This window comes from Calonectris borealis, chromosome 22, assembly GCF_964195595.1.
Source record: "Calonectris borealis chromosome 22, bCalBor7.hap1.2, whole genome shotgun sequence".
NCBI lineage: Eukaryota > Metazoa > Chordata > Aves > Procellariiformes > Procellariidae > Calonectris > Calonectris borealis.
Window position 1 is genome coordinate 5,821,552 of NC_134333.1, and position 27,609 is coordinate 5,849,160.

The window sequence follows — 27,609 nt, forward strand, 5'->3', positions numbered from 1 at the left end:
CCACAATCCCACCAAAACAGCCTCAGGCACTCACCGACGGCGAGAAGCCGCAGTCGCCCCAGCCCCTGCCCTGGGTCTAAATAAATACATTTCCTCAAGTGCGTATTTTCTCTTGGTCTTGCTTTTCTTAAACTTGCAGGGTCCCACACCTGGGGGGTGGTACGGACGGAGGGGCAGCAGGGACGGGGTGGCTGCTGTGGACTGTGTCGGCTGGGGCAGGGAGGGAGGACGTCAGGCAAGTCAGCTGCTGCTCAGCTTCTTGGCCAGAGGTAAAAGGAGGCGGGCCGAGGCAGGAGGGCTCCCCAAGGTGTCAGCTGAGGTGCGCAGACCCCATCCACCCTACGCTCCTCTCTCTACCGAAGAGCGCATGAAGGGACATGGCAGCTCGCAGCGCAGGCCCCTCACCTCGCCAGACGCAGGACACGTTCTGGGGCAGCCTCAGGCCCGCGTTTAATTCTGCTGTATCCGAGGAGCTGTTCTGCGCAGGCCACCGACACCCGCCTGCCTCAGGGCTCAGCACCCACCATCCTGCGATCTCGGTGACAAATAGGGCCCAGGGAGCCGTCCCCCTGAGGGACAGCGAGGGCTGGCGTCGATGCTCGTGCCATCTCCACAAGGCAAAAGTCTTCCAGCAGAGCCAGCAACGGTGACAGACGGAGACGCGGCCGCACAGTGAGCACGGGAAGGGGGTCGATGCCACAGGGCTGTGGCCAAATAAACCCTACCTGCCCCACCGGAGGACAGGAGGCAATGTCACATCAAGGCACTAAGAGGAATCTGTGGCTAAGTCACAGCCTTGTCCCCACAACGGGGGAGAGTGGCAGGGCGAGCCAGCTGCTCCCGAGGCCGCGGTGGGAGGACAGGAGCCAGCCCTGCCCCGTGCCCCAAGCAGAGTCCCTCGCTGAGGACGGAGCCGGTCCCACATCACTTATGGTGTTTTTTCTTCTGTTCTTTGCGCTTCTGAGCTCTCACGTCCTTCTTCAGGCGGCTGTCGACGACCTTGAACTGGCCCTTGACGCCGGGAGGACGGCGCACGCGGGGTCCTACGCCTTTCTTAGCCACCAAGTAGGTGACCTGCCGCTTCTCCTTGGCCAGCCCAGCCTTCTTGTAGATGCTGCGGGAGAACGGCAAAAGGTGAGACCGAGATCCCAGCACCCCAGCCCAGCTCCAGCCGTTTGGCTTTGGGACGTATCCAAAGACCAGTATTAGGTCCCACCGCTGGGCCTTTGTGCCCCAAGACAGGGCTCCCTTGCTCGCTCTCCCACCCCTCAGCCTACACCCGGATCTAGCCCAGCCCTGCCGGGTTACGGGCAGGAGCTGTCCCCGCAACGAGCCCAGGACGACACGAAGGATCTGGATCCCAGCTTCACCACTCACCGCCGCAGCTGGGCCACCTTCTCCCTCTCCGAGATATCCACCGTGCTCACCACGGCCTCTGCTTTCTTCTTCATCTGCTCCATCTTCTTCAGCATCTGTGGGGACAGCGAGGGTGAGGGACATGGGGGATGGGAGGAGGGACGGAGCACCTGGAGGGGGAACAGAGCACCCGTCCAGGACCACAGCCCCACTCACCCGCCGCTTCTTGCGGGCCTTGGCCTCCGCCACCTTCTTGATGGGGCGGGCATTGATTTCACGCCAGCGCTGCCGATACGCCTCAACCGTCTGCCGGTCCACGGGTATCTGCTTGCGCCGGTGCTGCTTCTCCTCCTCTGTGAACCACTCCGGCAGCTCTCCCTCATCCTCGTTGAAGGAATACCTGTGGGGGGGACTCAGGTGAGTTGTGAGCGGGACATGGGGTCCCCACACCAAAACATCTACCACCCCCGTGGCCTGTCTCCCTCCAGCACCCACAGCTGCAAGTACCTGTTGAAGGAGTCATCAATCAGGTCCCGCCTGGCCTTTTTGGAGGTGGCGATGACGGAGCCGAGCGCCAGGCCCTCTGCGTCCAGGACACGGGCTCTTTTCACTGCAGCATATGGACAGATTAAAGCTTGGCCTATCTGCAAGCAGTCCCTCCAGCCCAAGTAAGCATGGTCTGACCCTGTCTCCTGTCCCTAAAGAGGGACCCACACCGGGTGCACGTGGGTCCAGACAGTACCCCCCACTCACCTGGGTTCTCAATGGGCACCACCTCAAAGCCACACGGCTCGACACGGCCCCGCGTCCTCCCCACCGGTGTCAGTGGCCTGCGGAGAGGAGCGGTCAGGGCTGGGGTCCTCACCTCCCCATTCTCCAGGACTGTGGAACCGGAGGAGAACATCCAGACCGCCCCCCTCGCAGCCCTCACCTCTCCTCGTCGCTGCTGCTGTCATCATCACTGCTCTCCTCATCCTGCGCTTTACCAGCGCCGGGTCCTGTGTCTGCGGCAGGCGGGGGCTCAGCTGGAGCTTCCTCCTGGGGTACCTTCTTCTTCTGCCCTTTCCTTGTTGCTTTGTCTGGGGAACGGGAACCACCGGCTGAGAAAGGGTTGAGGCAGACCCCACTGCAGATCACTCCTCTAGAGACCCAGCTCATTAACACCACACTAATGGTGTTAATACATTATACAGCTCGTTAAGTGTATAATGACACAGGCTGGAAGCAACCTCTGGAGATCTCTGGTCCTGCTCAGAGCAGCATCCACATGATGGTCTGATCCAGTGCCGCAGACCGGGCCGTGGGGCTGTCCCCCCATGCCCCCCGCCAGCGACGCAGCCCCCCACTGACCTCTCTGAGACTCGCGCTGTCTCTCAGCCAACATCTGCGACTGCCCCAGCTCCAGGTCCTCATCCGCATCGTCCTCGATGCCAGCAAAGGCGTCCTGGGGATGGGGAGCAGCGGGTCAGGAGACGCAGGGCAGACCTGGGGAGCTGCTGGGGCCGAGGCTGCCCTATCGTTTCTGGCCCAGTAGGACTCACCTTCCCGAACCACAGGCTGGCCTGTCGTTCCTCCAGCACCGACTTCTCCTCCAGGGGCACCAGCAGGGGATTCTCCTCTTCCTCCCCTTCCTCCTCCTCTTCCTTCTGCTTAAACTTCACCCTGTGACAGCGGCAGGATCAGTGCTCCCCAGCCAGGTTGGGGTGGGCACACTGCTGGACTCCGGAGCTGCTCCAAAGGAAGCCCCTGCCCCAGGGAGGCCTCTCCCGGCTCTCACCTCTTTGCACCCTGCTCTCGCCTTTCCCGCTCCAGCCGGCGCTGACGGGCCTCTATCTCAACCAGCTCCTCCGGGTCTAGATCACTGGCCAGGGACACATCATCCTCTTCCTCATTATCCGAGACATAAATGTCATCGTCCCCAGCTCCTATCTCCAGCAGGGCATCTGCCGATGCCATGTCCCCCCGGGTCACCTCGTTCAGCAGCTGCAGCGCAAGGGAGATGAGTCACAAGCTACAGTCTGTCACTGTCCCAGCCCCGATGGCTCCAGGAGCCCGGCCTCCCCCTGCCCCACATACCGGGGTCCTGTGGATAGTCTGGAGGGAGAACATGCTGGTGTCACCGTCATCGGCAATGGAGACACCAGGGAGGTCCATCTTCAGCTCCACACGCTCACGCTGCTTCCGCTGTTCCTTCAGGATCTTCTTCTTCTTTCTGGAGAAAGAGGCAAAGGAACGAGGCTACACTGCCCCGCTCCCCACACACACATCCCAGCGGCTCATCCGCTGCCACACCGGTGCCAGACCTCCCCCAGGCCTGGGGGCCCAGCGGCACTCTCATCCCTCTGTGAGGCGTCCCCAACCCAGGGACAAAGGGGGCCCGAGCCAGCTTGGAACAGCTGCTTTACCGCAGACAACCCCGAGGACCCCAGACCCACAAACCCCACCCGCTGTCAACAGAGGGACAGGCTCTGACACAACCACCCTCTGTCCCGATGGCTAGAACTCCCCTGTGCTCTGCTGGCCCGGTACTCCCCCATCTCTCCTCATCTGAGCTCTTTTTACCTCTTTAACTCTGCCAGCTCCTTAGCCTTCATCTCTGCCAACGCCAGCTCTACCTCCTCCTCTTCCTCTTTCACCACCTCATCAGCTGCAGCTCTTGGCGACATCTTCTTCTCCTTTTTCTCCTCCTCTTTGCCTTCCTCCTCTTCACCGGAGCTCAGGCTGCCAAAAGGAAGGAGCTCAGACCGTCTCTCCTGGCGGCACACCCATCCCACCGCGTTGGTGTTCTGGGGCAGCCCTGTTGCTCCTACTTGATATCCAGCTCCTTTGCCTGCTCTTTCAGTTTTTTGGCCAAAAAACGCCGCAACTTCGTCCTCCAGTTCAGCAGGGCTCTGTGCGGGGAGGCAAACTGTTAGAGACACCCACCGAGCCCAGCAAAACGCCCTGTCCCAGTTCCCCCCCAGTACCTGAGCTCTTTGCGTCCCAGCACGCGGATGTCCTTGCAGCACTGACGCAACTCCTCCGTGGTGGAACTGTGATTCTCCAGCTCACCGTCCCCCAGCGTGATCTAGACAGAGCAGAGGGAAAGGGCTGTTACGCCTGATGCCCAGCTCCTGCCCTGCCTCTCCTCCGCAAGAAGAGGAACGGGGCCATTGCTGGAGCACCCGGCTCCCCCTGTTCATCGCTCTGTGCTCCTGGGGACGTCTCAGGGGCCACCAAGGTCCCCCTCACTTCAGGCATTCACCTCGTTGGCCTTGGAGAGGAAGTCCACAGGGTTGGGAGCCTTGAGGAAGTCCATCAGGGTGAAGCGGTGGTAGAGGGTCGTGTCGCCATCCGTGTAGCCTTCTGCCTACAGGAGGAAGGAGCTGTACGAGCTGTAGCAGGGCACGTGCTTCAACCATCCCTAAAGGATGAACGGTGTCACGTAACTCATGTCTTGCTGCAGTGTCCACCTAAATGTGCCCACACGACTTAAGAACGAGGGCAAGTTACCAGGCCCAGCCTGCCAGCTCCACAGCGTTTCCCAGTCCCACCTCAGACAGAGAGTGACAGCAATAGAGGTTTGTGTCAGATCCATGCCCAGTTGAGGCCCCTTGACATGGCCTTTGCTGTCCTGTGTCCTGAAGACACCTCACAAAGACACAAACCCAGCAGCCAACCACTGTAGGGAGGGTTTTACCTATCCATCCCCAGCCTCACAACTTGTTCACCACATCCCCATCAGTAAGCACCTTCTAAGGCTGTAAACCTTCCCAAAACTGGCTCTTCCACCACTTCGCATCCCCAGATCTTTCATTTTCCTGAGCAACTTTGCTTATTACAATCTCCTTGGCCCCAATCCCCAGCCCCTTTAGTGTGTGTTTGGCCCTGCTGCCCAGTGAAGCAAGCTCATACCTTTGGCTTCTTTTTGCTGACCAGCTCGCTAACAGACTTAGTCTGAACCTCCACCTCCTTGAAGGCGTATTTTGGGTCAAAGAACTTGCTGTCGATTTTGTCCGGAGCCTGATAACCTGGAATGGAGGAATCGGAGACCTCAGCAGGTTTTTCCCAGCCCCATCCCAGCGGCTGCAGGTCCCCACGGCCGCTCACCCTGGCACACCACAAAGATCTCAGCGGACTCGTTGCGGGAGGCTTGGGGCTTGGTGGCCTGGACCTTGTGGAAGAACTGCTGGAAGATCCAGAGAAGCGGCTGGTAGTCCCGAGAACGAAAAACCTTGGTGATGAACCAGCCACCTTTGCAGAGAAATTCGCAGGCCAGTTTCAGGGCCATGAGGGTCAGGTTGGCTAGAGGGGGAGAGAAGAGCAGTCACCAGTTGTCACTGTCCCCACCGCCCAGCTCCCCGTCCCACAGCGCACACCGCTGCCACCCTGCCCTGCCTGCCCTCGTACCCCCCAGACCGTGCCAGGCCACGCGCCAGCCCTGGGCGGGCCCCACCTTGGGAGTAGGCATCATGCACCCAGCTGGCTCCCACGTTGGGTGCTCCGTCGTTCAGCACCACATCCACCTTCCACGTCTGCAGCTCCTTGCGCAGGGCCTGAGGGATGGGGACACACGTTTGTCCCACTAAGCCCTCTGCAGGAACCAACAGGCAGCACCCCCATCCACGTCAGCTCAGCTCAGCCCCCTGCCGTGGTTCTACCAGAGCAGCACGTGACACTCGGGGCAGGGGAGACGGGTTCTTACCTGGCGGCACTTCTCGGTGGTGATGTCCTCCTGCAGCGTCACTACGTTGGGAATAGGCTTGATGGGGACCAAGTCCACCCCTGGCGTAAGGAAGAGATGTGAACACCACAACCTCTCAAAACTGGGCTCCAGCCCATCCCACATGGCTTCCCCACCTGCCCTCTCCTCCTCCCAGAATCCCCAAATCCACGATTCCTTTCCTTTGGCCTCACCCGGGGACTGCGGTGAAGGTTCTTGCCCCCAACCCACTCCTCACCCATCACTCACCAATGATCAAGCTGGAAACCGGCATGAATTTGGAAGCCACCTGCAGCCTGGAAACAACAGAACGGATCAAAACTACAGCAGGATCCCAGGAGAGCCCCCCAGCCTTAAACTGAGCTGCCCGGCTGTTTGGGATGAGCTTTGGCAGCGAGGACAGAGACTGAGATGAGCCACCACAACAGCAAACACAAAAGCCACTTCGCAATGAGGTCCCAGAGCAGCTGGCGGCACTGGGCTGTGACCTGTGGCCCTGACACCACTCACCACCCGCCGGGGGCCGCACACAGGTCCAGCAGCGCCCGGGCCTTCTGCAGGAACTGGAACTTCCTATTGAGCTGGAGAAGCTTGAAAGAGGAGCGGGAGCGAAAGCCTGTGGGAGAGAGAGCCACGGGTTACCGATTACCGGGGTTACAGGTTACCGGGGCCGCAGCCCCGCCCTGCCCCGCAGCGAGCAGGCAGGCCCCTCACCTGTCTCCTTTGCGAGGTGGTAAAACTTGTCCCTCCGGCTCTTGCCCAATTTGCTTTTCTTGCCCATGGTGGCGCCAGGGGGGGCCCTCCGCGGGGTCGGGACCTGCTGTCAGCCGGCACGGACCTGGGGGAAGCAGAGGGGGTGAGCTCGGGGCGAAGGGGAGGGACGGCCCGGTGTCCCTCCACGACCTCCCCAGGCGAACCCCAGCGTCCTCTGCGTGTTCCCCCGCTGCCCCGGCCCCGTGTTCCCCCGAGGCCTACCCGGCCCCGTGTCCCCCCGAGGCGCACCCCGGCCCCGCAGCCCACCGAAACCTTCCGGCCTACCCCGGCCCAGGGTCCCCTCAGCCCTGACACCCCGGTCCCCCTTCCTCCGCCCGGGCCGCACCCCCAGCGCACACAGACAGACAGACAGACAGACAGACAGACAGACGATCCCGACCCTGTCGCCGCCGCGTGCCCGTGCCGTCTTCCCGGCGTGCCTCACGCAAGCCACTTCCGCTTCCGCTCACCCTCAGCGCCATCTTGGGAGTGGCGCGTCCCTGCCGCCGGGTCGAGGCGGGCTGCCGCGGGCGGAAGAAGGGGGAACGATAACGAGTCCCCTCGGAGGCGCGTCTACGGGCCTGTCCTTGCACCTCTCGTTCTTCGTGATACGGAGAAATCACCTTTGACCGCACCAAGATGGCGGCAAGGGCCCGACCCGAGGGAGCCACTCTCGCACATGCGCACTTAACCCAACCAGCTCCGTGCTGCGCATGCGCTCTCCGCGGCTCGGGGCGAGAGGGTGTTCCGCGCCTGTGTCGCGGCGGGGAGAGGAAGTGACGCCATCACGCCCCGCGCGCGGAGGGCGGGCAGCGGAAGGAGGGCGGCGGCCATCTTTAGTGCCGGCAGCAGCGGCGCCGGCGTCCCGATGCCGGCGGAGAAGATGGCGGTGGACGGGCCCGAGCAGGTGCGGCCGGGCCGGGCTGGGCCGGAGCGGGGTGCGGCCGCCGGCCGGAGGGTGGTCGGGTCGCGCCGTGCTGCCGCAGGGCTCTGCTGGGACCGGGTCTGGTCGGGGCCTGGCGGGCGCCGTGACTCGGCGGGTCTCGCCTCAGCATTCCCCGAGGGGGCAGGGGCTGACCGGGGCCTGGGGCAGGCCTTGGGGGGTGCGGGACGAGGCTCTGGGAGGGGGTGGGGAGGCGGGGGAAGGGGCGTGCGGGTGGGAACGGTGAGACCCGGGGGGGAACAGGCGCTTTGGGGCTGTTGGGCACCGGCCCGGGGAGGCGGAAGGTGGATGGGAGGGAAAGCGGGGACCCAGGGGGAGGTCGGAGGGGGGAAACGGAGACCAGAGAGTCAGCACAGAGACTGACTGGGAGTAGAGATGGTTTTCGAGGCCCAGGGTGGAATGGGAGGCCCCTGGGGCTAAGGCCCGGGCTGCTGAGCTCTGCTCTCTCACAGATGGAGATGGATGATGGCAAAGGCGGCACAGGGCTCCGGCAGTACTACCTGTCCAAGATCGAGGAGCTGCAGGTGAGCCAGTCCTGGCTGCACAGGAGATGCCCAGCCGGCCTGCCCCAGAACGGCATCGCTGTGGTTCCACCTGGGACTGTGTGGCCGTGTCCCTACGCCTGTGCTTGCCTCGAGAGCACCCACAGCCTTTTCTGTGCTCTGGGTGCCCTGTTCTGGGGTGCGAGGAGGAAGCAGTGCCTCGGGGTGGCATCTGCAAGCAGGACCTGACTTCTGAGTGGTGCGGGTGTGTGAGATGAGTCTCAGTCCTACGAGCTGACAGCGCTGCTGTGTGTGTGCGAGGTGTTGCACAGCCCTTGGCAGTGGGGTTTGGCTGGCCACATCCTGCTGGGAGGGGCTGTACCCCTCCAGGTGCCTGTCCTGAGACAGAAGGCGTTGTGCTGCTGCCCACGCTTGGTTGATGTGAGCGCTGCGTGGGACGTGGAAGACTCAGCAAAGCTTTTCTCCCCAACAGCTCATCGTGAACGAGAAGAGCCAGAATCTGCGGCGCCTGCAAGCGCAGAGAAATGAGTTGAACGCTAAAGGTACGGCTCGGCTCCTCTCATCTTCCTCGCCCGGGGCTCTGGGGCTTGTCCTACCTGCTGGGCTGGTGGCTGCTGGCCACCGTGGCGAGTGCTGCCCCTCCGTCGTGGGCAGGGGATCTGGGCGTGGGTGCCTGCGGCTGACGTTTCCCTCTCTGCAGTGCGCCTGCTGCGGGAGGAGCTGCAGCTGCTGCAGGAGCAGGGCTCCTACGTGGGAGAAGTGGTGAGAGCCATGGACAAGAAAAAAGTGCTCGTCAAGGTACGAGGCTGAGCTGTCCCGAGGGCGACCGGGGCTGGGGTGAGTGGGGTGGGGTCCGACAGACCCCCCTTTGACCCCACGGGGGTTGGAGCAAGCGTGAGCATGAGTTCTGGGGGGATGTAACAATTAAAAGACATGAAGTGAGAGTTCTTTCTCCAGAGGAGCACGGTATGGCAGCTCTCCTGGGCCCAAACCTTCCCCAGGCTGGTGGGAGGCAGCTGGCTTAGGGCTTCCTGGGGGCAGGAGGGGCCGCAGGGTGTTTGGTGGCGGCTGAGCTCTCTGGCTCCTTCCTCCCGCTCCGAGCAGCCGGTGTGGATATCGGGCACGCAGCAAGGGACTTCTCAGAGAAATAACTCTCACGGTGGCAACTGCCGCCTTCCAGGTGCACCCGGAGGGGAAGTTTGTGGTGGACGTGGACAAGAACATCGACATTAACGACGTGAGTGTCCTGGGGATGCGACCGCTCCCTCCGGGCAGCCGGGAGCTGCCTGCCCCCTTCCCTGCGCAGGGATGCTGAGCTCCCCTCTGCTCTCGCTGCAGGTGACCCCAAACTGCCGCGTGGCCCTGCGCAACGACAGCTACACGCTGCACAAGATCCTGCCCAACAAAGTGGACCCTCTGGTGTCCCTGATGATGGTGGAGAAGGTTCCGGATTCCACTTACGAGATGATTGGGGGCTTGGACAAGCAGATAAAGGAGATCAAGGAAGTGATCGAGCTGCCGGTCAAGCACCCTGAGCTCTTCGAGGCGCTGGGGATCGCCCAGCCCAAGGCAAGTGCTGCCGCTGTGGGTCTGCGGTGGGGGTCAGCATTCGGGGTTCTGCGGTGCCGCTGTGATGCTACCTGTGTCACCCCGGGGGCGTCCCCATGTCTCCTGTCGGGGTGTGGCTGCCTGTGCGGGCACGGACAGGGGTGCTGGGCACGGACAGGGGTGCTGAGCCTGGCCCGGCAGCGGTGCTGAGGTCTCCACGTGGCCGTTGCAGGGCGTGCTGCTCTATGGACCCCCCGGCACAGGCAAGACCTTGCTGGCCAGGGCTGTGGCCCACCACACCGACTGCACCTTCATCCGCGTCTCGGGCTCCGAGCTGGTGCAGAAGTTCATCGGCGAAGGTAAAAGGGCGCAGGGAAGGGCGGCTGCTTGCGCCGGAGCCCCAGCGAGGGCTCTCGTGGTGCTGGGTGGCCTGGGGACAGGCCCCTCGCGTGGTGTCTGGGGCAGACGGAAGCGCTGCGGCTGTGCCGAGCTGCGCGCGGTGCCGGGGCTCAGCCCTCTCTGCTCCCCGCAGGCGCCCGCATGGTGCGGGAGCTGTTTGTGATGGCCCGGGAGCATGCTCCCTCCATCATCTTCATGGACGAGATCGACTCCATCGGCTCCTCCCGCCTGGAGGGGGGCTCTGGCGGGGACAGCGAGGTGCAGCGCACGATGCTGGAGCTCCTCAACCAGCTCGATGGCTTTGAGGCCACCAAGAACATCAAGGTAGGAGGGTGCCGTCGCTGCCGGGGGACGGGGCAGTGTCCTGCTGGCCCTGTGCTGGTGACAGTTGTTCTCCCCGTGCAGGTGATCATGGCCACGAACCGGATCGACATCCTGGACTCGGCTCTGCTGCGCCCTGGCCGCATCGACAGGAAGATCGAGTTCCCTCCTCCCAACGAGGAGGTAGGTGGGGTGCCCTGGTCCTCCCTGAGGGGAGCGCCTTGTCCCCAGCCCTCTCCGGGAGCCCTTCCTGTGGCTCCAACCCTCGCTGTGCTGCTGCTCTCCTCCAGGCCCGCCTGGACATCCTCAAAATCCACTCCCGGAAAATGAACCTGACGCGGGGCATCAACCTACGGAAGATCGCGGAGCTGATGCCAGGGGCGTCGGGCGCGGAAGTGAAGGTGAGCCAGGGGCACTGCGGCGGCACCGGGGCTGGCAGAGGGGGAGCGGTGGTGAGTGACGTCCCTGTCCCTCGCAGGGGGTGTGCACAGAAGCTGGCATGTACGCGCTGAGGGAGCGGCGGGTGCACGTCACGCAGGAAGACTTCGAAATGGCTGTTGCCAAGGTAAGTGCTGGGGGGGGGAGGCGAAGAGGGGGGCTGCTGGCAGTGGGGCGCAAACTGTCCTGGGCAGCATCTGGGAGCTGCGAAGCTTGAAGGGGCTCAGCTCTGGGGACAAACGACAGCGTTAAGGGGGTCGTCCCCAAGTTCTTAAGCTGTGACTGACGTGGAAGAGGCCGGGGAGGTGACGGAGACCTTTCCTGGGGCTGTGGTGGAGAGGGAGGCTGCGGTGCCTTCCCCGTGCTTGGTATCGGGGTTGTTTTTGGGGTGATTAGTACCCAAATGGGGGGAGTAGGAGCTCGGAACCAACTGTCTGCTCCTCCCTGCGCAGGTGATGCAGAAGGACAGCGAGAAGAACATGTCCATCAAGAAGCTGTGGAAGTAACGGTGAGGCTGGGGCTGCTCCTCGGGCTGCGCAGTCTCTAATAAAGTGCTGCTATGGCCACACCTGCGCGCTGATTTGGGGAAAGGGCTGGGCTGTGCACGCACACACACACACACAGCGCTGCTGCTAACTGGTTTTATTAGAAAATATCCAAAATAGACAAAAAATGGTTACACAAGAGGCAGAGCAGGCACCCCTGAGCCGAACACCCTGGGAATATGTAAACGCCCCCCTCCCCTCTGCCTGCAACCCGCCGGAGGAGGCAGAGCTGCTCCGGCCGCACCCCGAGGAGCGTGCGGGCAGGGGGCCAGCGGGGTTAAGGCACTTCAGCGGGTCCGGCGGGTGGTGGCACCGTCCCCTCAGCCCAGTGCTGTGGTCCCCTCGCTACCCAGCGGCTCCAGTTCTCTCGGTGCCCCGCTGACCGGTGCGGCGCGCTCAGAGCCCCGGTGACCCCGCTGCCCGCAGGCTCCTGGGGGCAGAGCTGCCCCCCGAGACCTCGTATCGCTCACAAGACGAGTCCCTTAATTATGTAAAACAGCAGGGGGGGGATGGAGTAATCAACTGATTGTCAAAAACTTAACGCTAAAAAACTTGGTTACGTATAAAAAGAACAGCTTGGGCCGAGCCAGCCCTCTGAGAACACCACGAACCACTGCATAGATTGAGGCAATGAGTGCAGTAAGAGGAACTCAATATATTAATCAAATACAAACCCACTGTACAAAACGCTTCCTTTTTTTTTATAAAACCTGTTCACAAAAATAGTGCAAAACGTCGGGCACCAGCGAGGGAGGGGGGCTGGCGTTTGGAATGACAAAACTTTGGTTGAAGAGGGGCAGGGCCGGGCCTGCCTTCGCGGCGGCTGGGAGAGGCTGGGCTCGGAGGGCTGGCAGGGCAGGCAGCGGCTCCCGGTCGGCACGGGCAGCTTTTCCCTGCTGGGCAGCAACTCCAGGAGGGCTTTTGGCCAGAGGAGGGGAGCGAGCAGGAGGGCTGCGTTCAGTGCTACGGGGAAGAGGCGAACGGCACGATGCAAAAGCAGGACGCGTTAATGCAGCAGAAGGGCTGCAGCGGGACTTTGCGGGGAACCGGGGGACCCTCCGCTGTGCTCTGCCTGGGGCTAGAGCTTCCTGGCCGAGGGGAGCCCAGGGGTGCTAGCGGCTCCGAATCCCTCCAGGCACGTCGGGTTTGTGCAAGTGCTGTATTTGATTCCAGTAAGAAGTACCGTCAGGCTCAGGCAGCAGGGAGAGGAGAAGGAGCTCCCGAGCCCCCGCCGGCCCCTTAGGTGAGGCGGATCCCGAGCACTTGTTCCAGTTCCTGCCGACGCTGCTGGACCTGGAGGAGACGAGGGCAGTCAGGCAGGGAGAGGGGGCTGCCCCGGGACCCCCCGGCTGCCACCCCAACCCGCTGCAGCACCCCCGCGGCACGGCACGGAGCCCACCTTGGCGAAGATGTGTCTGCCCACAGCCTCCTGCGCCCAGGGCTGCTGGTAGAACTCGGCTCGCCGCTCCTCCTCAGGGTTCCCGATCACATCCGTTATGATCTGAGCAAAACACAGGGTGGGGGGGACATGGGGTAAGCGCCAGGGCTGGACCCCTCCGGCTCCTCGCCCTGCCCAGCCCCAGGGTTTTACCTTGAGGTCCCTCCTCTGGGATTTGATCCATTCTTGGATGAAATCCTGCGGGTTGTTGCTGAAGCTCAGCATGAAATCACGCTGCGTCTTCAGCTGGTTGATGGATTCGATGGTCTCGTGAATCTAGGGAGATGACAAGGGGTGAGAGGCAGCTGTGTCCCCCCCAGAACAGGACACCAAGCTCCCCCCAGCTCTGTGGTGCAGCCTTGAAGTGCCACCCTGCTGCCACCCTGGCAAGGTCCCCGCACCTTGGCGTCCAGGGAGGCGATCTCCTGCTGGTTGGTGGTGGAAGCCAGGAAGTTGCTCATCTGAGCTTTCAGGGGATCATCCACCTCCACATCGATGTCGTAGCAGGCCGTCTTCTTCTGGTCGTTGGGGTCCACGCTGGGAGGAAACAGGGTGTTGGGGGGGACGGCCTCCGCCTCCACCCTGCTGTAGGGGTGAATCGACTCCCCCGACAGCAGCACGAGTCCCCCACTGACTGCCCCGAGCAGCCCCCAAATTTGTTTGGCTGATTCTTCCCCTCCTAAGTGACTTGTGCTCGCTGCTGCTTTGGGCAGCCCCTGCAGGTACTGCCCTCCCCTCCCGCACCCCGCTGGGGAGGTCCCTGCCCCTCCACCCCACAGAGCCCCCCGGTCCCGGGGAACGCTGCCCAGCATGCCCTCCACCCCTACCTGATGGTGTGGTTGATGATGATGGGGTCTGGGTGCTGCAGGAGCCCCGCCAGCTTCATGGGGATCTCAGAGAAGCGCATGCGGACGCAGTTAAAGATCTGGAGGGGCAAAGCAGAGCGTTTGCTGCCCGTGGCAGGGGCTCCTTCCTCCCCCGCAGGAGGAGGGGACTTGCCCAGCCCTGGTTTGTGCATGGCAAGCTGATGGATGCAAGCCCGCGGGGAAGGGGCATAAATTGAGAGTGGGCAGTCTGGAGTGTCTTGAGCCAGAAAAGATGCTTTTGCTGGCCTTACTGGAGGTGGGAAGGGTGCTCTCCTCCCAGCAAAGCGTGCTGGTGCTGCGGGGCAAGGGCTGACCTGGCGAAAGTAGCGGTTGCAGTTGATGTACTCCTTCTCGTGACTGTCCTGCAGCTTGTTGTGCTTGATGTAGAGCCAGAGCGCCTGCATGATGCTGGCGCGGGTCTGGGTGTGCACCCCGAGCAGGCGAGCCAGGCGAGGGTCCAGTTTGTACTGTGGTGGCTGCAGGGACAGGCAGGATGAAGGGGGTCTGGCACTTGGAAGGGCCCCTCCTGCGGGCATGCTGCCCCACACGGCCCTTGTGTCACCGCAGGCTGCAAGGTCTCTGCCCGGAGCTCTCTGTGCTCCTTTCCAACCCCACATATTAATGCTCTGCTCCAGCCCAGGCCCGTTCGGCCCCGCCGGACCTCCCCGCACAGAGAAGCCGTGCTGGAGGAGGGGCTGCAGGGTACAGCCAGCACCCGCGCGGCCCCTACCTGGTGATCCAGCATGAGCAGCAGAGTGCATTTCACATTGACGTCGCCGGGACGCTTCACTTGGAAGCCATCGGTCTCCTGGGTTGTGGGCAGCCGGTGCCACTATGAGAGACCAAGGGGACACTGGTCAACTCCAGGACCATGACAAGCCACCTGCTAACAGGCTTTGGGGTCTGCAGCCAGGAGCAGAGAGCGCCAGTGCTCGGGCTCTGTGCCGGGGTCTAGCGGAGGCGGACAGCCCGGATCCCACCCCTCCCTAGGAGGGAGGCTTCAGCTGAGACCCAAAAAAGGTTGGATCCACTCACAGGCAGTGCTTAATATCCCCACAGACCTTCCAGCCAGGCAGTGAGCTGAGAGGCAACAGGGGAGACCCTGCTCCCCGCCTGGCGCTGGGACGCACAGAGGAGCCTTTCTGTGCCATCACCACCTGTGTTGGGCCTCACATTTGCAAATCTGTGGGGCCCAGAGCTGCCCAAGCTGCCTCCCAGAGCCAGGTCTCGCTGCAGCCCCACACCGCTCGGCTCTAGCTGCGTGCTTGCGGGCATGAGGGGGTTAAGAGCCGAGGGGGCAGCGGTTGCTGCCTGCCTGGAGCTGTCAGGCCACCAGCCAGCACCAGGGAGGAAAACGCAGCTGTAAACTTCAGCCTGGAAAGCACAGCAGGGTGGTCCTCCGGGGAGGGCTCGGCACCGACGCCCGGCACCCAAAAGCACTTTACTCAACCCCCTCTCGCAGCGGGACCGGCGCTGGGCTGGGGTGCTGAGTGCCTGCAGGGTGAGCGGCGGGACCACCTCCCATCGCCGCTGGGGTTAGCGGCCCTCCCCGCCCTGCCCGGGGTGCGCAGCCAGCCCCGCAGCGCGGCGGGGGGCCTCCCATCTCACCTCCACCAGATGGTTGTCCGGCCCGTACAGCTCTTTGTCCAGCTCGATGACGAGGCTCTTGAAAAAGGAGGAGAACTTCCTCTTCTGCTTGCTCGGCTGCAAAACAGAGCCGGAGAGGCTTGGCCTGACACCACCAGCCGTGGAGGGCCCCAGCCCAGACACCGCCTCCAGCACCCCGCAAGGGCCGTATCCACCCCAGCCAAGCTCTCAGCACAGAGCACCAGCGCTCCTCCCACAACCAGTTCGGCCCTGCCCGTATATCCTTACGTCCTCCAGCAGTTTGCCCTCCACACGTAGCTCCCAGGAGGCCACACGCTCGCCACCCTCCCCTTCTTCTTTGGCTGGGGTGAAAGTGTTGGAGATGTAAATCCTCAGCTTCCGCTTTTGCTGTGGAATAGGAAAACGGAGAGGGGGGGGATGCTTGGAGTGAGAGGGTGGCTGGCAGCACCCACGGTACACCCCCACCCCACCCAGCTGCTCGCCCTCCTGGCCAGCCAGGGCTGCCACGCACCGTCAGCGGTTTCTTAATGGCCTCCTGAATCTCCATCCTCTTCCGAGCGATCGTTTGGTCCAGCTTGCGCTCAAAGGCGAGGAGGTCCATGTAGGCCTGGGATTCTGGGACCAGTTCCCGGATCTGTCAAACAGAAACGATCAGTCCCTTGCGTGCTGGGATGGGGCTGCGTCCCCCACAGCAGCCCCAGCAATGCTACCGGTGCTGGGCTGACACGCCAAGGAGCCACCGAGTGACGTGTCCAGCACAACAGCACCAATTCATCATTTTAAATGAAGACACCAGCCCTGCAAAGCTCTCCCCAAATCACAGAGTGGTACCGTGGACCCCAGTTTGGAGCCTGTCACTGTGCCCAGCAGCCTGCCCGGTGTCACAGGCAGGTAACGGATTGTTAAGAGGGACCCCCAGAAGAGGCTTAGGGTCCTCCTGGGGTCTCCACCCCAAACCACCGCTGCTCCTTGCTTGCCCGAAGTCCTGCTTGTCCAATTTGTGCACACCCCAAACCTCTCCTGCCACCCCACAGGAAGAGACAGAAAACTTCCAGGTTGGTTTGGGACTGAGCAGAAACGCCCGGGGGCAGGAGGTGGCTCAGCAAGATCCTCCTCCTCCTCGCGGGGACCCCATCACCCCGGCTGCCCTGGGAAGGCAGCACGGATGCACCACCTCCCTCCAGCAGCTCAGCTGCTTCCCCACGCACCGAGGCAGCACTCACCCTCTGCGGCAAGACCTTGTCGGCCATCTTCCTCCTTTTCACCCTGCAAAAAGCAGAGAAACAGGTAAAAAACAAACAAACAAACAACACTGCAGCTCTCGTAGGACATCTTGCTGCTGAGCCCTGCTAGTACACAGGAGCCCGGTGCCTCTTTGGCCCCATCCAGGCCACAAATGGGGCCAAGCTCCAGGGAGGGGAGTCACAGTGGCAGTGCCAGCTGCGTGCCACGTGGGTGGCTCAGTCCGAGCCAGGTGTCGAGGCTCCCGCTGCAGCGAACAGGTCTGGGGGAGCAGGTCCGCTTTTGGGGCTGCTCTGTGTGACAGGGACTTTGGACTTGCAGCAGGGGAGCAAAGAAAGGCTGTAAGAGCATCGAGAGCACAAGCCCTTGGATTAGCGCTGGAAAGCAAATGTGTCAGAAATTATAACCCGGTGGGCGAGCCAAGATGACTCCAGGGGGGAAGGTGCTGGACATCTAGAGCCTATCACCAGGGAAGGAAATCCAGTCCCTGGGTCTGGTTTGCTGCCGCTTGCTAAAGGTGCTGCAGGGCAGGAGCAGGGAGAAGGTGGTACAAGGCAGAGCTGCGGCTGCAGGCATGCTCCAGCTGATGCAACTGCAGGACAGTGCTCCGGAGTTTACTCTCTGGAAGTGGCCGTCATGTTCTCCCAATGCTACCAAAGCCCAATTCCAGAAGCTCGCTTAAAACCAGTTTAAAACAAATCAACCTTGCCATGGTGGGGCTGAAATTATCATGGCTAGAGAAAGCAGAGGGGTCTCTAGAGCCACGGCATGGCTGCAGCCTTGCTCAGAGCCATTTTAGCTCTCTCCAACCTTGCAGTACCCTGTCACACCGCAGCGCCCTGGGCTCTCCTCCCCTCCTGCACGCTGCAGGCTCCCGGCCCCCGTCAGCCTGAACCCACGCTGATGCCCCGTTAAATTCACGCTCAATGCCTGGATGCACAAGGAAATGCTCTCCTCCCATTCTGCCGCACACGTGAGTAAGAGACGGGGCAGAGTTCAGCAGGCAAAGGGAAATCCCTTTCCCTTGGCAGCATGTGAAGCAGCGGGGCAGCAACCGTGGGCGTCACGCTGCCATCACGAGGTGTCCAAGGTACGCCGGCTGCCCCACGGCTGCTCCCGCAGGAAGACACGTCGGGAGGGCAGCCCTAGCTAAAAGGGCACTTCTTTGAGTTCTTCTTGCCGCATTAAATGCTTCCTGCCCTGCAGGGTTTGGCCACCCCATTAGCAGCTGGCAGGTCCTGATCCCCTGATCCGCAGCCAGCCGGGTGCGAGGATGCTTGACCAGCCGAGCACGGCTGATCCCACGCAGCCAGCCCCCGGGAATGGAGCCGCAGCCTTATCTGGCCGCTGACGTCCTTGCAAGCTGCCCCTTGTCCTTAATCCCCAGCTTGCTCTGGAGCACCGAAGGGATGCGCAGCCGCTCTGCAGGGGCTGCGACTCCCTGCGGAGGGATCACGGAGCCAACCAAGCTGTTGGCCGCCGGCCCTGCCACACAGCCAGGGCAGGGAACGGGAGCTGAGTATCCATTAGGACCAAGGGACCCTGCCCTGAGAAACAGCCTCCAGTAATCAAGAAACCCTCGCGGAAAACAGAAACGGAGCAAAGGGATTAGCAGCGTGGTAAACAAGAGAGGAGCTGCTGGCAGAGCCTTGCCTGCGGCTTGCTGAGAGCAGCCCCGATGAACAGTCCTACCGAGACCGCAGCTCCGGGGAGCGTCTCTGCAACCTGCCACCCCCGTCCCCCGTTTCCACCCACGTCTGTGCCTGCCAGCGCCAGCACGAACCCTGCGAGAAGGGGAAGGACCCCGAGGAGCCGGTGCTGGGGCCTCTGGCAAGCACAGACAGATGCAGCGAGGCTTTTTGGTTACTGGTGTGGAGACCAGAGACTCAGCTGCAAGCTGAGTGATCTCTGCCCCCATCCCTGCCCCACCGTCAGCACAAAACGTGCCAGCCCCGAGCTCTGGCAGGTTTCCACTGCTGGCAGTGCCAGCCGAGGGGAGTCTGCAGGCAAGCCGTGCCAGCTCCCGTCTCGCTGCAGGCTGCTCGCCCCTCTGCAGCAGGGCAGGGAGCCGCGGGTTTCTGCGGTGAAGTGCAACTGGGACCCAGCGGGTCAAACCAACCCCCTCCAGCCTGCTGCAGGTGTCCGTCCTGGAGCGGGAGGGTGCCAACCCCTTACCCTCTCCTCTGGGTGGCCAGTGGCGGCTGTGCCTGGGGGGTCAGCAGGCGCTTCCTGAAGGGGTCCATCATCGACTGCGGCAGGCCAGGTCTCATCGGGGAAGCTGCTCCGTAGGGGGGGGCTCCCGGTGGTCCCACCTGCAGCCCTGCCATGGGCATCCGGCTGCCCGGCGGCATCCCGGGACGCTAGCAGGGAAGAGAAGAGAGGAAGAGTGTGCGTTAAACACCACCCTGCGAGGGGGCCTGACCTTTGCTGAGGACCAGCGGATGCCATCCGCCCTCTTGCTTCTTCCCCGGGAGAGATTTCTGAGGCCATTCCCTGCTCCGAGGTGTGGGCGAGGGACAGGGCAGGGAGGAGGGAAGGACATCAGGAGTTGTGGCCTTCCTCGCAGGAAGAGTGACGGGAAAGCAGAACCGGGACAAGCAGAAGCCACTGACTGCAGAGGAAGCCCGGCGGGCCAGCCGGCACGGAGCCGAAGCTCTGCATGGCCCCAAGCCACCGCCATGCAGCAGGAGTCATCAGACCTGGAGCTGTGCGAGACCCCATCACGAGGGTCATTGCTTGCAAAGCCTTCACCCTGGGGACATCAAGGGCTGCGGCGTGGGTTGTGCCATGGGTTCCTCTCCAAAAAGCGCCAGCGCTGGCAGATGCAATGCCCGGGAGGGGAGCGGGGCAATCCCACTTCCTAATGGCACCGGTTATGAGGCAGGAAGGAAGCCGAGCTCCTGGGCGCGGAGGATGGAGGCAAGAGCTCACCCCCGCCAGCACACCAGCTCCCGCCGCCGTCCTTCCCCCTCCAGGGACCCAGAACGGGCATTTACAAGCCACAACACGAGACCTAACCGTTCCTGCACGGGGTCCCGACCCAGGGCAGCACTCACAGCCCCTCCCCACCTCCTGGAGCAGAGCAGCTTGGCAAGCCAGCACCCGCACTGCCAGCTCGCAGGTGCCGCCAGGTCTACACCCCACGCAAACCCTCGACAAATGGTCGCAGCACCCCACGACCCACCGGCCAGCCCTACGTGCTCCAGCCTGCTTCACCGGCAGTCCGAGCCAACAGCCTCACGGGATCCTTTGATCCTCAAGCTCCCTACTGCCAAGATGCGAGGCTGGGAGAGCCACCAAGCCAGTAGAGCAACATTTCTCCCCTGCTGCAGGCTCCTTGACATGCCAGGACATCCCCCACAGCTCCCCTCCTGCCTCCCTGCAGGTGGAGCCAGGGTGCACGGCTGTGCCGTGGAAGAGAGCTAACGAAGCCACCTCATTATCCCAAAGGAGCCCGGCAAGGCCACACTGTGAGCTGACGAGCTTATCTGCTTACAGGAATTAATTTCAGCGCAAACCCCGGGTGCGGGAGGGCTGGGGGCACGAGACCACCACCAGCAGCCTGCCTGTCCTCCGCAGCTTTTACAGGCAGGCTTGGAGCTGCAGCAGGGAGGTTGGTTTGATGGCGGCGGGAGCCAAAACCCACTCACCTCCTCCCCGAAGAACTAGTAAACACAAAACCAAGAGCTCGAGTGGCTCCTGCTCCGGAGCCTGAGGCCACGGGCGCCTCTGCAAGCAGAAAATGTACCAACTGCTGCATTGAGAAGCATATTGCAGCTGGGAAGTCAAGCAGCAGCAGGCCACGAGATTAGTGCCGCACATGGAAGTTCAAAAACAAGCGCACGAATCGTGGGCAGAGCCCGTTACACAACCAAATGCTGTCTCCACCTTTGCTCAGCCTCTGAAGGAGCACCTCCAGAGCCTGGGCTCGCTACCCTGCCCTTGCTACAAGGCAGGAGCCTGTTTCTTCCTCCTAACAGTGCCCAGTTTCTCTCCTTTTGATCGGCCACATTTATGAAACTCCTCATGACAAGCGGGACTGCACTGCCATCTCCAAGAGCCAACCATGGCCAGCAGTACCTCCTCTCTTGCCAAAAATCACAAGGCAAGAACCCAGTTTCTCCGGGTTTATCAAGAAATCATGGCAGGGCCGGGAGGAGAGGCAGGGCCAGGAGGAGAGGCAGTACCGAGATCCACACCCTTTGCAAAATTAAAAAAACCACAGGCAGTGGGTAAATGCTGTTTGCCAGTGCAGCGCGGCTACAGGAGGACCGTGCTCCCATAACCGTGCTGACTCACCTGCGAGGGCTTCTGGAGAACAGATAAGCCATGAGAAGAGGCTATGAAACTCTTCATCAGAAATTTGGCAGCCCCAAGAAAAGCTGCGTAGTGCCAAGCCTGCGTGCAGTCACCTGCAGCTCCCTAGAGCCACCAGAAGCATGGAGAAGACAGACGGCTTTTGAGGAAAACCTTGCCCCTGGGTGTTTCTCAAGCCCACGCAGGTGGCAGTGGTCTGTGCCATGGGGAAACCTATCTGAGGTCAAGCAGGTTCCCTACGTGACAACATCCAACACCACAACCCCTTCCCAAAGCACGCGGGCGGGGGAACGCTGTCAGCAGCTTGCTTGGACTACGAGGCAGCACGGCCATGACCAGCTCCTGTCCTTCGGGCAGGGCAGCTCTCACCACCACCATGCCCTGAGGTCTCTCCTACCTCCCTCTGCCACTCCATGGGTCACATTTCTGATCTATCCCTGAAATGAGAGATTTGGAGGCTGGTTGAGTTGGTTGAGAGGGTCTTTGTCAGCTCCACGTGAGTGACAGCATTTTGTGTGAGATCTCCTGTGTGTCCATCTGCTCTTCGGAGGGCCAGAAACTGCTCGGTTACAAGAAGAGGAGACACCTCTGTCAGCAGGGAGAGATTCAGCGCAAGGATGAATGGATCTGACATGCTTAAGACTTTAACGTCACCTCCACAAACATCTGAGAACTATCAGCCACAGTTAAGTTGCCAGGGGAGCGAGCTCCAGGCCACCAGGGACCCACATTTGATCACTTGGCCAAGCAAAAAAAGGGAAGGCAGAATCCTCCACGTGGATGTTTTTTTCCCCTTAGTTCACCATCAAGATTTGCAAATTGCTAACGGAGAAGCCTCTTGGCAAAGCAGGGCCAGCCTCTGCCTCTGTTCAATCAGTGCCTGTATCCCTGTCCGGGGGAGCCTCAGCTCCCTGAAGGCTGCAGGCTTTTAAGACTCAACTCACGCAAGCACGGCACAGCCTTAAATCTCCGGCTAAGCCACGAAGCAGAATTACAGCCCCGGCGGGGTGAAGTCAGCATCCAGGCCCCTTCAGAAGCCCTGGAAATCAGCAGGATGCATGGGGGCTTAAATTCAGGAAATTTTATTAGACCGGCTCAAACCAAGGAGACCTTCCTTAGCTCCTTCACGGCTAACAGAACCCCTCGTCCCTCCACCCACCCCTCTTCACCCAGGGCAGCCCTGCTGCCCCATCCCCTCCGGCTACGGCCTCGTCCTCCCCTCCCTGCCCCACTGGCAGGGGCGGACAAAGGGCAAACCTCGCAAGCTCAGCTCCGAGGAACGAGCTGGACCGCATGCAGCCTTCCCTGCAGAGAGCGAGCAGAGCCATTTGGAAACAGGACAGAAAACAGCTTGTTTCTGTTCCCTGCCAAAGCCGAAGGAACGAATGGGGCTGGCTGCGGTTTAGTGGTTCATCCCAGGTCAATGCACAGGCCGCTTGCGTTTGGGGAGCTCTGTTGAGAGTCAGCTTCAGTTGAATCCAACGGGAGGCTGGAAGGCTTCCCGATGGACATTCGTTGGCATGACAGGAGCCTCCCCGCCTGCCAAAGGCCCCTTCTTGAGGAAGGGCAGGCCAGAAATCGGAGGCTGGTAGCAGAAAGGAGAAACAAGGGGAGCGATAAATTGCAGGATGGATCTGCAAGAAGCAGCTTGCTGGAGAGCAAGCTTGAAGAAAAGCAGCATTTCAGAAAACAGCTTGAGAGCCTCTTCATCTTCCTTCCAAGACCGCAGCTCTTTTCCTGCAGCTCCCGACGAGGGGCGAAAGGCTCTTCCCGACGCACGTCCCGTTTTGCTCCGTCCAGAAAGGCGCAATCTAACTTTGTACACACTAACAGCCAGGGAGCGAGAGCCCACATGCATCCTCGCCTGGGGCTTTGGGAGCAGAGCCCTGGACAGACGCCAGGCGACGACAGCTCTTCCTGCAAGTTCCACCCCGCAAGCCCGGACGGCAGCGCTTCCCATTAGGAGAGATGCAAAAGCAAACCCTGTTCAAATGGGATTTGAGCTCCACGCCAGGCTGGTCTCAAGGAGAGCTCAGCTGCCTAAAGTCACCCCTCAACCTGGGGCTTTGCATGGCTTGGAACCAACCGAGTCACCCCCAGCACACCCCAAAACAGTGCCCTTCCCCTCTTTGTTCGTTCTTATCTGTGAGCAAATCCCTCTTGGGAGGGTGCCAGGAAGAGCCTGGGTTTCTGCTGGCAGAGATCTTCATCCGGGAGGTGGTGGTGTTATCGAGATGCCATTGCATGCTGCAAGCTCTTGAGCAGCACCTTGCTCCCAGCAAGCCCCCAAACTACCCCAACACAGCTCGTCATGCTTGGAAGACCTGCCGTATTTTGATACAGGAGGAGCTCCAGGAGTCAGATCGCTTCTCAGCTAAAAACCATAGACGAGGAAGTAGTAAATTAAAGGGAGAAGGGCAAAGCAACAGGCAAAGACACTGAGCAGATTTAGGACATGTGCTGGCAATGTTTCAAGCAACAGCGGAGATGTTTGGGTCCAGACAAACCTGCCCGTCTGCGGCCTCACATCTGAAGCCGCAGATGTTACAGGTCAGAGAAAGGTAAGGTCACGGGGATTCAAATCATAACACGGGTGCTAATGCAAGCAGGAACAAGGAACAAAGGTCTTGGGTTCCCTCTTGAAAGAAAAACTCCGGCAGCCTCTAACGCAGTGTGGAGGCACGCACAGGAAGAGCGGAGATAGGTGCCTGGTGTAAAACACTGCCTTTGGTGCTGCTGCAGTGCTAAACTGCCCAGGGAACGGCTCTGAGAGCTCCTGAGAAGGTCCTGTGGAGGAAGATGGAAGTGGGGGCCTTCAACAGCAAGGTCTGGAGATGTTTTCCACCTGTTTTCCACTTTACTGTCACGTTTCCCCAGGAGAAACAAAGGGTGCCGTGGTCTCCATTGTTGCCTTCCTCCCTCTTGCTCCAAGAGGACAGCGTTCATCTGCTTTGTATCATCACTTAAACTAACTCGAGGCCCAGCCTGTGATGAAACCTGCCTTGGAAACCATCTCCCTTGGGAAGGGTGGGGTCACTCAGCCCAAGCAGCATCACAGCTTTCTGTGCAGCTTTCTGGTGCAGCTCCAGCCCTGGCTGTTGTCCCCAGGCCCCCTTCAAGCCAACCCCAATCACCCGATAAGCAGGAACACTGTTTTCCTCTGCTCCCACAAGATCGGGGGGATCTCTCCCGTGCCGCACTACACCCTCTCCCAGATGTCCAGGCCACTCCATCTTTCACTTGGCTCCATACCAGCAACCCACACTTCTCCGGCTCCTCCGTCCCGGCTGCCCGCACGGGTTTTTCCACGAAGCACGACTCTGCTTTCCTTCACGTTGCCGCCTGCCCAGGGACAGGATCACCGAGCCGCAGCTGCTTTCAGGGTTAGGAGTTGCTTGGACTGCAGCAGCCCTCCTATCCCACGGAAACCAGGCTCCTTCTCGCCACAAGTGCCAATGAAACCCTTTTAATGGGGCACCTAACGAACACTGCTTTTTGCCACCTCTGTGCACCAGCGTGGGGTAACTTCGAGGCCGGAGCACTGCTTTGCACAGTCCCATCTCCACCACGCAGAGCCAAGCCCGCTCCCTGCCACAGCATCAATCTGATAACTCAGGAAAAACCTCTCCTAAGCCCAAAACTAGCACCTGAATAAACAGAAGGAAGGTTCCTTCTCGCTGAATTTACACTGGCCAGCACAACCTGGATGCTGGGGGTTGGGACTCAACCTTGGCATCCGTGCTGGCACCACCACAGCTACAGGGACCAGGACGGGGGCTCTGCCCACAGACCCACCGCAAAGCAGCCTAACAGCTCAGCTGATCATTCTCCTCCCGGAAAAACCCCTCGCCTTCCTGCTCTGGGCACGGCACCGGTGCCTGGCTGCTCTGGAAACGTCAGCTCCCAAAAGGGTCCCAAATCGGTCCTAAAAGGAACTCCCAAAGGGAGTCGTCGTCTTGAATTTCCTGCTTGAGCCACCAGTAAATAACCAGCAGGCATGCGAGGATGTCAAAAGGACAAGCATATGTGTAATAATCTAGTGATTAAAGAGCCCCTAAGCACTTGCTGACATGGATGAGGGCCGTTGTATCTCCTAGTGCCCAAATAATGAAGTTCTTCATTAAGTCAGGGCATAACGGAGCAGAGAAGTCCTCCGGGTACGGCAGGGATGGCCACCGGGAGGGGAGGGGCTGCTTTCCTCAGCCTGGGAATTGCAAAACAAAGGGCAGACCCTCTGGATCGTACCCACTCTCCCCTCCCACGCGCAGGCAGCCCTGCCAGCGCGCTGCCAGCCAGATGCAGCTCACGGCCAGATGCGAGGCACGGCACTCGCCGCCAGCCTCGGGGCTCAACCGGCCCCGCCGACCCAGCCAACTCCTGCACTGGCTTGCCGGTGCCAGATATCGCGGTGACGTACACTCGGTGTACATCACCCTACGCCAGCCGTGCGCTCCCAACACCTGCTACCATCACGGCGTGATGGCCAGCAACCGGGGGAAAAAAGCAAGCATACGTTAGCCTGTTTACCCGCAGCGGTGAGCGGCTCCTGGCTGCTCCCATCAGGTTCCAGCTTCCCGGCTGGATTTTGCAACCTGCCGCACGGAAGGTCAGGACAAACGATCGAGCGCCCGCTCGGCCCGAAACGCCTCCGAGTCGAGTTACCATCGATTCACGCTCAGAGCGGCCTTGGCTGCGCCATCTCAGTTTTCAGAGTCGCGTTTTTCAGTGTTTTTAAGGCTACAAGGGGAAGTTGTTTCCTCATCTTGTATTAATGAAGCTTACAAGCTGGAAATTCTCTCGGCTTGATTTATTTCTCAAGTTTTAATTCATGCAAATAAGGCGGCAGCTCTGGAGGAGGCGATCAGCGGCGAATGAGAATGTGTTGCACAACTGGGCTCCTCCATTTCAAGCCTGCCTGAAAGATTGTGCTTTACACCAGAAACCAAAACAATCACCGTGCGCCTAAAAGCGAACCGACAAGCTGCGGGTGCAAGGGGGAGGGGGAAACTTGGGTGTGTGTCAGAATATACTTTTTATAAGAGATGTTTAGGCTGGAAAATGAGAGATTTCTTTTGCTTTTTAAGGGCTGCTCCCTGTTCAGATTTACTTTCCCCCAATATTAGCAAGCGCCTGTTCTCCTCGTCCACCACTTAACCATCTCCCAAGCTGCTTATTGAAGATATCCACCCACAACGCCAAACGGTTACCGCCACCTTTGCCAAAGAGGCAGACAAACAGGTTTCAAGGCAGCTCCGTGCTAGGGGAAATGGCTGCGGAGCCGGAGCCGGGCACACGGCTCACGCTTCCTCCGCTCCGGTCCCCGGCAGGATCTCACCGGATAACGGGGCCAGGCACGCCGGCTCCTGCCGGGCGGGCACCGACCGTCGCTGCTGTGGCGGCGGAGGGGATGTGCTCGGCGACGCTGCCGTAACTTTTACCGGGGTTTTTTTTTTTGAGAGGGTGGGAAGCGAGAGCACGGGAAGACGGAGCGCGTGGAGGTATCCTAACTGAAAACGGCAGGAAAATAACGTTATCCGGGGTTTAGGCCGGGAGAACTGCTGGAGGCTGGGCTCCTGGGTGACGGACACCCCGGGGTGATTGCGGGAGCTGGCGGAGGCCCGGCAGCCGCTACCCCGGCCCGCCGCGGGCCCTGAGGCGCAGGAAGGCCCCAACGGCCGCCCCAGCGCCCTCCACCCCCGGGGCGGCTCCGGGCCGGACGGCGGGGCCCTGAGGCGGCCTCCGCGACCTCCCCCCCCCCCCCCAACCGCCCCTCACGCCGCCCCCCCTCCCATCCCAGGGCCGCCTCACCTGGTACTGCGCGGCGGCCGGGCCCATGGGGCGGTAGCCCGGGGCGGCGGCGGCGGCGGGAGCCGGGCTGGGGCCCCGCAGGATGGCAGGGCCGGGCCCCGGGGGCGGCGGGGCGGCGGCGGGGGGCAGCGGGCTGAGCGGGAAGGCGCCGCGGCCGGCCATGGCGGGGGGGCGGCGGGGGCAGCCCCCGCCCGCGGTGTTTACTCGGAAGCGGCGGCGGCGGCGCCCGGAGACCGAGTCAGCGCGCGGCGCCCGCTGGCCCCTCCCCCGGCAGGCTCCTCCCCCTGCGCAGTGATCCCGCCCCCGGCAAAGGCTCCGCCCCCAGGCACGGCCCCGCCTCCCCGTGTGCGTGCGCGCGCATATACCTGTGCAGGCAGGTGGGCGTGCAAGCGCGAGTGCTCGCGTGTGCAACGGGCGTGCAGGCGCGTGGGTGCGGAGGCGCGTGCGGGCGTGCTGGCATGCGCGCGCCTTTGTGCGTGCGGGTGTGCGCGCCCACGGGTGTGAATGCACGCGTGCGTGGGTGTGCGGCCGTGGGGGTGTGCAGGCACGTCTGTTTACAGGCATGAGTGCGAAAGCGCGCGCGTGTGCAAGCAGGCACGCGCGTGTGCGCGTGAGGTGTGTGCGTTTGCAGGTGTTTGCACGGGCAGCACGTGCGTGTACGGGCGTGGGTGCAAGGGCACGCGGGCGTTGGGGCACGCACGTTCGCCCGTGCAGCGTGTGCATGTACACGCGCGTGCGGGTGGGGGGGTGTGAGGGCGTGGGCGGGCCCGTGTTCGCGCAGGAAGGCGGAGGGGGGCGCAGGCGTGGGGGGCGCGGGCACAC

General features: G+C 61.6%; 3 protein-coding genes across 5 annotated transcripts; 1 reads left to right on the forward strand and 2 right to left on the reverse strand.

The window, feature by feature from the left end:
• Positions 1–425: 425 nt before the first annotated feature.
• On the reverse strand, positions 426–7,500 carry FTSJ3 (FtsJ RNA 2'-O-methyltransferase 3). Of its 3 annotated transcripts, none has more exons than XM_075171235.1 (22): positions 7,212–7,500; positions 6,773–6,896; positions 6,569–6,674; positions 6,308–6,354; positions 6,041–6,120; positions 5,792–5,891; positions 5,446–5,640; positions 5,251–5,366; positions 4,601–4,705; positions 4,323–4,423; positions 4,167–4,247; positions 3,919–4,077; positions 3,433–3,568; positions 3,134–3,339; positions 2,898–3,018; positions 2,707–2,800; positions 2,288–2,435; positions 2,110–2,186; positions 1,864–1,966; positions 1,573–1,756; positions 1,378–1,472; positions 426–1,114 (listed from the first exon to the last, which is right to left on the reverse strand). In XM_075171235.1, exons 2-22 carry the CDS (start codon positions 6,837–6,839, stop codon positions 925–927), a joined length of 2,511 nt encoding a protein of 836 aa, XP_075027336.1. In that variant the 5' UTR covers positions 6,840–6,896; positions 7,212–7,500; the 3' UTR covers positions 426–924. The 3 variants fall into 3 exon arrangements, with proteins under 3 accessions (XP_075027336.1, XP_075027337.1, XP_075027335.1); XM_075171236.1 differs by lacking the exon at positions 7,212–7,500 and adding an exon at positions 7,097–7,204 and having other exon boundaries at positions 3,155–3,339; XM_075171234.1 differs by lacking the exon at positions 7,212–7,500 and adding an exon at positions 7,097–7,203.
• An 81-nt stretch (positions 7,501–7,581) lies between these two features.
• PSMC5 (proteasome 26S subunit, ATPase 5) lies at positions 7,582–11,529 on the forward strand. Its single transcript, XM_075171238.1, has 12 exons — positions 7,582–7,718; positions 8,207–8,278; positions 8,730–8,799; positions 8,958–9,055; positions 9,438–9,494; positions 9,596–9,826; positions 10,038–10,164; positions 10,338–10,528; positions 10,610–10,708; positions 10,816–10,926; positions 11,004–11,090; positions 11,416–11,529. The coding sequence occupies exons 1-12, from the start codon at positions 7,680–7,682 to the stop codon at positions 11,467–11,469; spliced, it is 1,236 nt and encodes a 411-aa protein (XP_075027339.1). The 5' UTR covers positions 7,582–7,679; the 3' UTR covers positions 11,470–11,529.
• Positions 11,530–11,590: 61 nt separating this feature from the next.
• On the reverse strand, positions 11,591–27,018 carry SMARCD2 (SWI/SNF related BAF chromatin remodeling complex subunit D2). The gene is made up of 13 exons (XM_075171237.1): positions 26,788–27,018; positions 18,838–19,022; positions 16,644–16,686; positions 15,932–16,054; positions 15,688–15,807; positions 15,421–15,516; positions 14,543–14,644; positions 14,127–14,288; positions 13,774–13,871; positions 13,348–13,483; positions 13,100–13,222; positions 12,908–13,009; positions 11,591–12,801 (listed from the first exon to the last, which is right to left on the reverse strand). Exons 1-13 carry the CDS (start codon positions 26,947–26,949, stop codon positions 12,748–12,750), a joined length of 1,506 nt encoding a protein of 501 aa, XP_075027338.1. The 5' UTR covers positions 26,950–27,018; the 3' UTR covers positions 11,591–12,747.
• Between the last annotated feature and the right edge of the window lie 591 nt (positions 27,019–27,609).

What these genes read in the sequence shown, in the direction of transcription:
- PSMC5 (XM_075171238.1), top strand. Translation starts at nt 7,680, where the DNA reads ATGCCGGCGGAGAAGATGGCGGTGGACGGGCCCGAGCAG. An exon ending in AAATGAGTTGAACGCTAAAG is followed by an intron (nt 8,800 to 8,957) that starts GTACGGCTCGGC and finishes CCCTCTCTGCAG; the next exon opens with TGCGCCTGCTGCGGGAGGAG. An exon ending in GCAGAAGTTCATCGGCGAAG is followed by an intron (nt 10,165 to 10,337) that starts GTAAAAGGGCGC and finishes TGCTCCCCGCAG; the next exon opens with GCGCCCGCATGGTGCGGGAG.
- FTSJ3 (XM_075171235.1), bottom strand. Translation starts at nt 6,839, where the DNA reads ATGGGCAAGAAAAGCAAATTGGGCAAGAGCCGGAGGGACAAGTTTTAC. An exon ending in CCACCGAGAAGTGCCGCCAG is followed by an intron (nt 5,892 to 6,040) that starts GTAAGAACCCGT and finishes CCCATCCCTCAG; the next exon opens with GCCCTGCGCAAGGAGCTGCA. An exon ending in GGTGCCCATTGAGAACCCAG is followed by an intron (nt 1,967 to 2,109) that starts GTGAGTGGGGGG and finishes CATATGCTGCAG; the next exon opens with TGAAAAGAGCCCGTGTCCTG.
- SMARCD2 (XM_075171237.1), bottom strand. Translation starts at nt 26,949, where the DNA reads ATGGCCGGCCGCGGCGCCTTCCCGCTCAGCCCGCTGCCCCCCGCCGCC. An exon ending in CGGCCGCCGCGCAGTACCAG is followed by an intron (nt 19,023 to 26,787) that starts GTGAGGCGGCCC and finishes CTTCCCTGCTAG; the next exon opens with CGTCCCGGGATGCCGCCGGG. An exon ending in TGCTCATGCTGGATCACCAG is followed by an intron (nt 14,289 to 14,542) that starts GTAGGGGCCGCG and finishes CTGTCCCTGCAG; the next exon opens with CCACCACAGTACAAACTGGA.